The 10,219-nt window shown below is 40.4% G+C and overlaps 1 protein-coding gene across 2 annotated transcripts in view; it reads right to left on the bottom strand.

Annotated features, from left to right (window-relative positions):
• The window catches only part of dtx3l1 (deltex E3 ubiquitin ligase 3L1), a 6,578-nt gene extending 1,705 nt beyond the window's left edge, over nt 1-4,873 (bottom strand). The window contains exons 1-4 of one of the 2 annotated variants that reach the window (XM_034862709.1): nt 4,730-4,873; nt 2,172-2,276; nt 1,912-2,063; nt 278-486 (exon numbers count right to left, since the gene is read on the bottom strand). In XM_034862709.1, the coding sequence (XP_034718600.1) occupies nt 278-486; nt 1,912-2,063; nt 2,172-2,253 (443 nt within the window). In that variant the 5' untranslated portion in view covers nt 2,254-2,276; nt 4,730-4,873. The remainder of the gene's footprint in view (nt 1-277; nt 487-1,911; nt 2,064-2,171; nt 2,277-4,729) is intronic. The other variant, XM_034862708.1, reaches the window with a different exon arrangement.
• Nucleotides 4,874-10,219: the final 5,346 nt, after the last annotated feature.

The raw sequence follows: 10,219 nt of genomic DNA on the forward strand, positions 1-10,219 counted from the left end.
CCCCTGAACACACTGTAAAAAACATCTCCTCACTATCTGCTAGCTGCCTGTCCCCTGAATACACTGTAAAAAACATCTCCTCGCTATCTGCTTGTCCCCAGAACTGTGCTCCATCATTTGCAGACTATATCATTTACAAATTGACACCGTTTTTCTTTCCCCCTCAGCCCTCCAACTTTTTATCAAGTTGTAGATTTTAGATAAAATTGTATTTACAGGACACTGGGCAGTTCCCATTGGCCAACAGGGGAATACTGTGGTTTTAATATCTACTCACGCTCTGTTCCCTCCATCTGCATGTGTTTTTAATGGGACGGAAGATGTAGCCGTTTCCTCTCCGTCTTTGTTGGTGGCGACAGTAAACAGGAGCTGCTGGTTGAAGGCCTTCTCCAGCAGCTTGAGAACCCTCCTACCCTCCCGGTTGTCTGGCAGGTAAGCACAGAGCCGCAGCCCTGCGTAAGGGTGGCCCGGGTGGGGGTGTTTCTCCTGCAGAAAGAGATGGTTTACGTTTCAGTGGCACAGTGAAATTGGGCCATCACAGGATTCTATTCATGTACAATTCATTTGCTTGGTCTAATGCTAGTTTAAATGTTTTATCTTTACCTTATATTAATTATAGTTTCACAGATATTTCAATTAATTCATATGGTCTGTGATGTTATTTTTGATGGTTAAAAATTTGGTCTTTTTCTTGCTTATTTGTTTTGCATTTATTTCCTTTTCCTTCACTAGATTTAATCGATAAGAAGATAGGCGGGGCATGTTAAAGCTTTTACTTTAGATCAGTTCTGTCAAAAAACCCTTCCAAAATCTCTTCCTGCAGCGTGAACTCCTCCCCCGGCTCCGCTAACCAGACTAACCAGATCATCAGCTTCTTCATAGAAGCAACGAGTGCAGCCCATGGAAACTCGCAGCAAGTTCATTGTCTTTCATTCAAATCAAAGGATACTCTACGCTTGTCCTCCCACTGAAGGGATTTTCACCTCTTTTCAAGACAGGGTTGATTGTGATTTGGCTTGGTTCTGTTCTTACAGTACACTGTGCTGTCCACCTTGCCAGATTAGTAGTAGTAGTAATAGTAGTTGTAGTACTATCCCACAACTCAACAACACTCAGTATGGTTTCAAAATATCACTTAACCCTTGTGTTGTCTTCCCATCAAAATTTAAAATTAACACTTTTGTTGATGCTTTTTATCAATGTTTTGAACTTTTTCTTACAAATAAAATAAAAAAATTTAAAATAATTTTAATAAAATTAAAGGAATGGATGTTGATGGATAATCACAGACTGGAATATGTCAACTTTTACTCAATACTATTTCAAAAACACTGTTTTACAATGCTATAAAATAGAATAAGACGCCCCAAAATTAATGAAAGTAGACATTTGTACTTGGCAAAAAGCGTTGTGTGGAATCAATCGTGTTATTTTGGGGAATTAAAATATCAGTGATGTCGGAAAAAGGGTCAATTTGACCCGAGGACAACATGAGGGTTAAGAAATATTACCTTCACTAAATAATTTTCAATATCTAATACCAATTTATAGAGAGTTTGTTATAGGGCTATTTACTATATCTTATCTCTTAAAATAAATCTATTTAGAGTAATGTCTTTTCTTTTTTGCCTATTCGCGTTAACTGTTAATTTAAATATGATTAGTATTTTCCAATGTTTTGTAATGTGATGTAATGTCTGTGTGTAATGTGATCATATTGTCACACGATAGATTGCAGGACCCCAGGACAAATAGCATTTAGCTTAAACTGAAGCTAATGGGGAGCCAAATGAAAGAAAAAATAATAATCCCAACCTCGAACTGGGCTGTGATTGGTGGGATCAGTGGATCCACTAAAACTCATCACCATTAAAAAAAAAAGTTTAACAGTGTGAATTTGTCGAGGCTTACGGTCTGTATTCCATCTGGGAATATGTAGCTGATCTGCACGGTGTTGTCGTCAGGGAATCCCGGCAGGTCTCTGTGGAGGATCACCCAGGTCATCTGGCCCTGTGGCTGGCAGCCAGGCCCTAGGCTAGGGATCCCATTCAGCCCTTCCTTAGCTGCACAGACAGAAGGCCAGTTTTAGTCACATTATCCAGAAGTGACGAGGAGACAATAATGGAAAGTTTGACTGATACAGAGAACTGGTGTGGATGTGTGTAAAGGACCTTGTTGTTCCAGTGATGGAGGACCCTGTCCGTTCAGGTAGCGGTTGCAGTAGACTTTGTCGCTGCTCTGACCAGAGCCCATATTGAGCGAAATAAACTTGGGATCTGTGAGAATATAACACACAAAACATCAGAATGAGCACATCATCTTAATTGGACTGCCGGGCTTTAACAGGGTCAGTTTACCAGTCATGGTTAGTAGTGCTTGGCCTGTTAAAACATAACGACGATGTCGTCTCTGGCTCCAGAAAAAGACCTTGTGATGACATGTGGGTCAAGGAGGGTCTAATGAAAAATGTTATTTGTTGTCTTATTGGAAATGTAGGATCCAAGGATGTCCTTTCCTAAATCTGTCTCTTGCATGCCCCGACTTTAAGGAAGAGCAATGGCAATGGTGTGTTTCATTTGTATTTTGAAGTCATGATTCCCAACTTGTAAGTCGCAAACACGCCCCCTAAAGGCGGATTTTAAACGTTTTCTTTTTTCAAAAATTAAAATGTCTGAAAGTATACATTATGTCAATAGCAAAGAAATTGGCATATTTGTGAAAACAATATATAGTTACATATTGAAGACAAGCTAATTATAGGTAAGCCAGCCTCAGTGGTGGCTGTACAGTTAATCTTAAAGATTTACTGCCCCTTCCACATGCATATTTAATGTTAAAATCCATGCCGCCCCGTAAATATGCAACTCAAATGTTTCCAATTAATGCAGTAGGGGGACCCTACTCGGTCTCTCCTTTGGCTAAGGGGTCCTTAGCCTAAAAAACATTGAAGACCCATGATTCCCATGAATGCTGGGGGTATTGATGTTGAGGTGTCGGTGAGTCACACCCTGACGTGACACTAAGCTCATTATGCTCACAGGAGAGAGACTTGATGGGAGTCTCCTGAATGAGGGTGTGAATGGTTTTGGAAGCTGCTGGATAAACAAGTCTGCATGGTATGCTGAGTAGTTTTCATTTATGTCATTTTGTATTCTACAATTTATTACTTTTCATTTCAGCATTCCACTCATTCTTCATTCTTGCATCAAACTTGTTCCAAACTAAGACCAGGTTGTTATGATCTGACCCAGGGATTCCTAACCAGGGTTTGCCAGGGGGACCGTGGAAAGATTGTGCAGTAGCTCAACTAATCTGAAAAAATTTGAAATTATGATTTTATTGGAAGAATACATCCACATATTAACATGTGTGTCAACTGAGAAAAAACATGTTGCCATAACTGCAAGAGTGTGTGAAAGCTGGCACTAGCAAGTGGGCACAGAAGTTTAGCTAAAATCAATGAATGAATGGTTAAAATACCTTGTCAAAATAATACCTAAAGAGTTCGAATAATTAGCTAAAAGTAATGAAGAAATGTAAAAAACAAAAAAAACAAATGTTGAAACAGTTGCCTTACGGTAGAAATAAGCTAAAAGTACTGTTCATGGCTGTGTGGTTAGAACCTTCAACTTCACTCCAAGAAGTAGTAGCCTAGAAGGTCAGCAGTAACATACACTGGGCATTGATGAAGGGGTAGGCTACAGGAGTTAATCTGACAGGGCTTGGGGGGTAACTTGGGTACCAGTGATCTGATGGATCACGGTGTCACCAAATCACAGCAGCACACAGAACAAAGCCCAATGTATTCACCGCTGCATACTTTCTCCCCTCGGAACTTGGAAGAACACAAGTGACTACAATCCAAATGCATCAGTAAAATATGACACATGAAGTACATATGTGGACAAGGGGTACATGTGTGTTAGATCAAATAGGGTATCATGGTAACAAATTAAATTTAAAACTTCCTTTTTGTTCCACCACTTGTAATTTGAGTTACTACACAATTTCAAGACATGTTGGTCTGATTTAAAGAATTGTGACATACCCTCAGCCTGCTGAAATACATAAAGGATGGATTTTTTAACTCTGATGATTTAGATTTTTTACAGTTCTAGTGGAGCAGAAATCAAGTTTGTATCCATGCTAACACATGGCCCTCCCTGTATGTGGTTGGCAGCCAAGAATGAAAAAGATGGCTGATGACAACAACCCAATCTGATGTACTCAGTGTTGGTGTGGGCCCGGGTCTTCCTGGATTCCAATCATCTCCAAGAAGTAGAGGGAATCATTGTGGCAACACAAAAAAATCTCAACCATGCATTTAAGATGATTAAGATGAGTATATCCAGTTGTTCCTCATTCCTGTTTGCTCAGAGCAGGAGGCAGAAGGTTTCTACCCGGAAGTTATTGTAAACAAGCATTGTGATTGGCTGGAAGCCTTGAGTCCTAAATATGCAATGGTTAGTATAGTATCATGAAATCATCTCTTTTTCCACTATTTATCTGCCATTAACACTCTGCGTGTCCCATTATAAAGAATTGATTTTGACTGAAAAGCTTGAGTTTTGCAGCAGATATGTTGTCAGTGCCGTGACTTCACAACCTACGCAGGTTTGGCTGACCACATGACCACACGCAGGTAAAAGAACTTATCTCAATATTAAATGATATTAAATATTCCTCATTACAGTCAAGCTGATCAGTGTGCTGTTACCATCATCAGTACCTGTTGAGAAGCGCTTCTTTTTCACACCTCAGGGAAGTTTTCTTCTTGTCTTCTGCCTCTCTCCTGTACAGTCCCGGAGTTCAGATGTCTGTTCAGCTCATGATGACACGACCCAGAGACAGAGAGACAGAGAAGGAAGAGGGAGAGAGAGAGAGAGAGAGAGATGGGCGGGTCGAGTCTCAGAGGTGTGGTGTACTGCTGAGTGATCTGTTCAACTGGTGTAGCAGCTTTGACAAATACTTAGTGTGTGTGTGGGAGACAGAGAGCGAAACTTTCGGTTTTGCAACATTTTTGTTGGAACCTCTATGCTAATAAAGCCCCTTTCAATAAAACTGAATTTAAAAAAGAGAAAGTGAAAGAGAACACCACACACACACACATCACACATTCTCCCTCAAAGACGCTTTACATACTGTAGGATACATACAAAAAAGAACAACCAGTAATCATGTTTAATAAAGACAATAAAAAAGATGAGAAACAACAAGAAATAACAAACATGGCTGGGGAATAACGCACGCCTGACCGGGTAGTGGGGGTGGAGGGACTTTTTCAATGATCACAGTGAGTGGGTATTTACGCCCAACTTGTCACGTACTGACGCTTGGTTAGTGGCCCTTAGCATAAGACACCGACGCACAAGGCCCCCTTCAGCGTCTTTATGGGATGTACCGGGCAGGACTTTCCCCAAGGAGACCGGGGTTCTTGTCCTGTGTGTCACTTAAAAACACATCTTTCAACCGCAAACCCCCCTCTCATCCTAACCAGTTGGTTTTACCCTGCATGTTGGAAAATGTTTCCAAATGATAAAAAACTGATGTTAATATTCGTGACCAAGCGGCAGTATGTTGGCATACGTGTTTGCATTTTTCACGTTGTTTTGCAGTAAGTTCTAAAGACAGTGATGCTTCTGCTGACATTTGGTTGGTATTGTCTTTAAAGCGCTCATTGACAGATGAAATGAAAATACGATCCAAGGAAGAGCAACTTGTGTTCATTTTCTATGCTTTTCTTTGAGAAATAAGCAAAACCTATCCACTTGTACTGAACACCTCGAAACGTACAGTACATTGTTTTTTTCTTTGGGAGGGCTGCACTTGTAACTCCTTGTGCCATTTGGCGCCTCTCCCTATTGAGTTTGAATGCACTTATTGTGAGTCAGTTGTAAGTGTTGTTGTACTTGATGACGCTTTTCCATCCAGACATCAATGGTTCTGACATTTTATTGAAAGTGGAACAAATATTTCAACATTTACTGTACATCTTACAGCTTGTAGAAGCTAAAATACTCATGGATGGAATACTCACAGCTAGCTAGACTATCTGTCCAATCAGAGTTTTCTGTTGACGACTAAAACTACTTCTGAACGTACACATGTTCCACCAAAACAACTTCCTTCCTGAGACTATTTAGCAGAGGCACCGTGGCTCTGTCTGGCACCTAGCACCGCCCCAGATGATTGTGATTGGTTCAAAGAAATCCAGGAATGCTGTGTCGACATTCTTCCTCAACACTGTGGAGGACGGTCTGGCAATTCAAGACTAGCGTGACAAAGATAACTTATAAACATGGCTGAAACACATTTATGGAGACTAGTTGTTAAGTCCTGTTCAGAGTGGTGCTTGTGATATTTAACCCCCATGTTGTCCTCAGGTCAAATTGACTCATTGTCCTAAATGAATGTTCTTTTTAACTAACCAAAATAACATGATTGATTCCACACAACACTCTTTGGCAGGTACAAATCTCTACTTTCATTCATTTTGGGGCGTCTTATTCAATTCTTTCAGCATGTGAAAAAAAAAATTTGAAATAGTAAAAGTTGAAAAATTCCAGTCTGCGATTATCCATCAACATCCATTTCTAACTCAAACATTATGCATAATTTCCTATAAATGAGGCTTATTGAACATAAATTCCCCAAAAACTGTAAAACTAAAGTTAATAAACCAGTGTTACGTAGTGTTGAAAACGTCAAAAAAGTGACAAACATTGAAAAAAAAGCGCATAAGTGTTGACAAAGAGACAAAAATGTAAGAAAAAAGTTAAAAACATTGATAAAAGCCTCAACAAAAGGGTTGATTTTCAATTTTGACGGGAAGACAACACGAGGGTTAAACAATACTTGTGCTCATGATGAATATAATATAGATTCTATCTATCGTGGTTCATCTGTGCATGGAAATACTTCTCTTTGGAAAATGTGTCTGGTTTAAAAAAAGTTTGTCGGTAGCTGAAGTGCTGAAGAGACTCAAAGTTACAGTACACAAGTGAAGCCGGCTTAGCTCGGCTGGGTAAAGAAATAAAGGATTTTCTCCTGAGACTTGTTAAGCTCAACGTGGATCATGGTGAGAAGACCTCTGGCAAAATGTCTAGTTTGTGCCTGTCTTATCTGTACTTTCCTGTACGCTTCCTTTTTATCTCGATCCTGTTGTCTTTATTGTGGGATTTCTTGGTGTGTTTTGAACACCAGGCTGTCAGAAGTCTTAACAGCTTCTTTCTTTTAATGACGTTTTCTATGATGTTTTTTGGAAGTAAAGGACTTGGACTGGCCTCCATTCAAGTCAGAAGGGCTTTATTGGCATTCAAGTTTCAATAACTATGTAATGTTCCCCAGTTGATAAGAAATTAGATGTGTGGAATTATAGTGCTTAGACACAGACAGTTAGCATCCCTAAAAAAGTGTCATGTCTTTTAGAAGATAGTTCATGAATCAAAAAAGTGTTTTTTCTATGGCCGTCCATTGCCGTTTTGCCCGAGGTCCTTCTTTTGGTCCCGACACTTTTTTTTTTTAGTTTCTTTAATGTTGTTGTTGATTTGACAGTTCTGTTGTACTCGGCTGCAGTCATCTGGCTCTGTATCAACGGAAGCAGCGGCCATGTTCTGGAAGCTCCCTCAGTCGAGGATCACACTGCAATGGGGACCGCTGCTTGGATTTTGCGTCCAAAGTGAAGTTCAGTGGTTTTAAAAACGGCAGTCACAACTATTCAGCGGGTCTTGTTGGTCACAATAATCCAAGTCTATATTCACGCTTTTCCTCTTCTGGGATTGGACGGGTGGCGCTGGAAATTCAGCCAGATGGCCTCCACCTTCCACCTTCCTTCTGTTGGAAATTATAACTCCAGTAGTGGCTTGGTCGGGCGTTAAGCGCCGCCCATGTTATGGTTTTTATCCTGCTTCTTTGTTCTGTATTCTGTTATTTTTCCATGTATCTTTATTGGTCTTGTGTTGTTGCTCCTGTCTGGTGTTTTCCTTTGAGTGTCTGTGTGTTCTGTTTCCGGTTTTATTTTGATAGTCTGGGTCTCTGTCTCTTCCTGTCTTGTTTTACTACCGGCCTTCTGTTCTCCCGCCTCTGTGATTGTCGTCCCCGCCCTGATGTGAATCACCTGGTGTATCACCTGATGCTTGTTTGCTCGTCACCTCTTGTCAGATCGTGTTGTGAGTTTGTGTGCGGCTGTGCAGTGTTCCTGTCATTCTGCATTGCATTGTGAACATTTTGGACTCTTCCCGTAGGTTAGCTTCCCTGTTAGTTTCCCTGTGGACCTTTTTGAATTTTTGTCTCTGTTGATTTTGGACCTTTTGGGTTTTGGACTGTTACTTTGTTTTAATGGAGATCCCTGTGTGGTTTGGACCTTCTTTTTTTTGTGTAATAAAGCCTGGTCAAATGCTCTCATGCGTTCCTGTCATCGCTGCATTTGGGTCTTCCCTTCCCTACACATATCAGCCCAAGAAAATGTGATTGGTTTAAAGAAGTCCCAAAAAACCAGAGCAGGTTTTTTTCCCTCTCATGTGGAAATGCGAGACTACAACAATCCTGCCCCCAGCCCCTGATGTAAGCGGTGTTTGCTATGAAACTAAAGAGCTGTTTTCTCTCTAGAGCCAGTTCTTTAGCTGTTGAATCAAAAAGAACTGTTTCAAGATCAGGCACCGGCTCTGAACCGGCCATCGAATTACCTTGTCTTTTTGACCAGAAGGGGTGAGATAGACACTTCGGATCCGTTCCTTGGCCCAGATAGAGCAGGTGAAAGCCTCTCAGCTGTGTCTGCAGTAGAGTCAACAGTAGGCCCGCATCAGTGAAGGAGACAGGGACATGTGTCCAAGTTATCAGTTAACACTCATGTTTTCCTCTTGTCAAATTTAACCCATTTTCAGTAAAACAAAAAAACGTCTGGCTGCTTTTTAAACAATATTTTCTAACAGAAATAACCCAACTGGCCAGATCAAAAGTTTCCATACCCTTGAATGTTTGGCCTTGTTACGGGCACACAAAGGTGAACATGGCAATTAAAGGTTATTTCCCACACCTGTGGCTTTTAGATTGCAATTAGTGTGTGTGTATAAATAGTCCATGAGTGTTTGAGCCCTCACATGGATGCATTAAATAGGCTAGATATTGAGCCATGGGGGGCAGAGAAGAACTGTCAAAAGACCTGAGTAACAAGGGATCTTTACTGGAACTTTATTAAGATGGAAAAGGTTATAAAAACATTTCCAAATCCTTGCAAATGCCAGTCAGTACTGTTCAATCACTTATTACTTAAGACTTCTTACTCTCACTGGAAACAATTACCAAAAAAACTTTATTTTGTTTTTGGGCTGCCAATATAAAAAAAAGTATAATATTGCTAATAATTCTAAGCTGAGTGAAAATGTTGGAATATGGAGAAATATTGGCGAGTAAAATGTGACATAGATTTACCACCACACGTGAAATTGTCCTTTGAGTACAACCAATATTTTAGAGCAATGTACCTTTTTAAAAATTAAATTCTATTTTATTTATAGTATCAATTCATAAGAGTTTTCTCGAGACACTTTAAAGATAGAGCCACAGTAAAAGATAATGGAACAGTGAAAGTCTGGGCACCCTGGGAAAAATTTGTATTTATGAGCCCAAAGAAGCCAAGAAAAAACTCTGAAAGGCATCAAATGACAGAATAGATAGAGAATATTTGTATATGTCACAACATTTTTATTTTACTTCCATAATAACAGAAAACAAAAAAACAGCATCTACAAAAGTTTGGGCACCCTGCAGAGTTTCTAGCATGCACCCCCCCTTTGGAAAGCTGAGACCTGACAGTGTCATGGATTGTTCTCAATCATCGTCTGGAAAGACCAGGTGATGTCAATTCTCAGTCACGGATTGGGGAACGCGTGATCTAGATGGTGCTACATGGTTGTTCTTAAAATAGGGGAACTATGGAAGTGGTAGAGAGCTTAGCATGAGAGAGGTAGCAAGATCGATGTCCGCGTTCTCCAGAGGAAGATTCTTCATATGGCACCCCCTCATTATCTCTGCTTCTCTACATAGTTGTCGGATTCACCTACCAACCCAGGTCTGCCTTGGACCAGCTCCTAGTTATGCTGTTATAGTTTCAGACTGCCGGGGGACTTCCTTTGACACACTGATCCTCTCTCCTCTCTCTTTCCACGGATGTGCATCCATGTCCCAGTAATGCTTGGTACTAACACAGCTCCTGGGTGCT

This window comes from Etheostoma cragini, chromosome 22 (assembly GCF_013103735.1).
Source record: "Etheostoma cragini isolate CJK2018 chromosome 22, CSU_Ecrag_1.0, whole genome shotgun sequence".
NCBI classification, from domain to species: Eukaryota; Metazoa; Chordata; class Actinopteri; order Perciformes; family Percidae; genus Etheostoma; species Etheostoma cragini.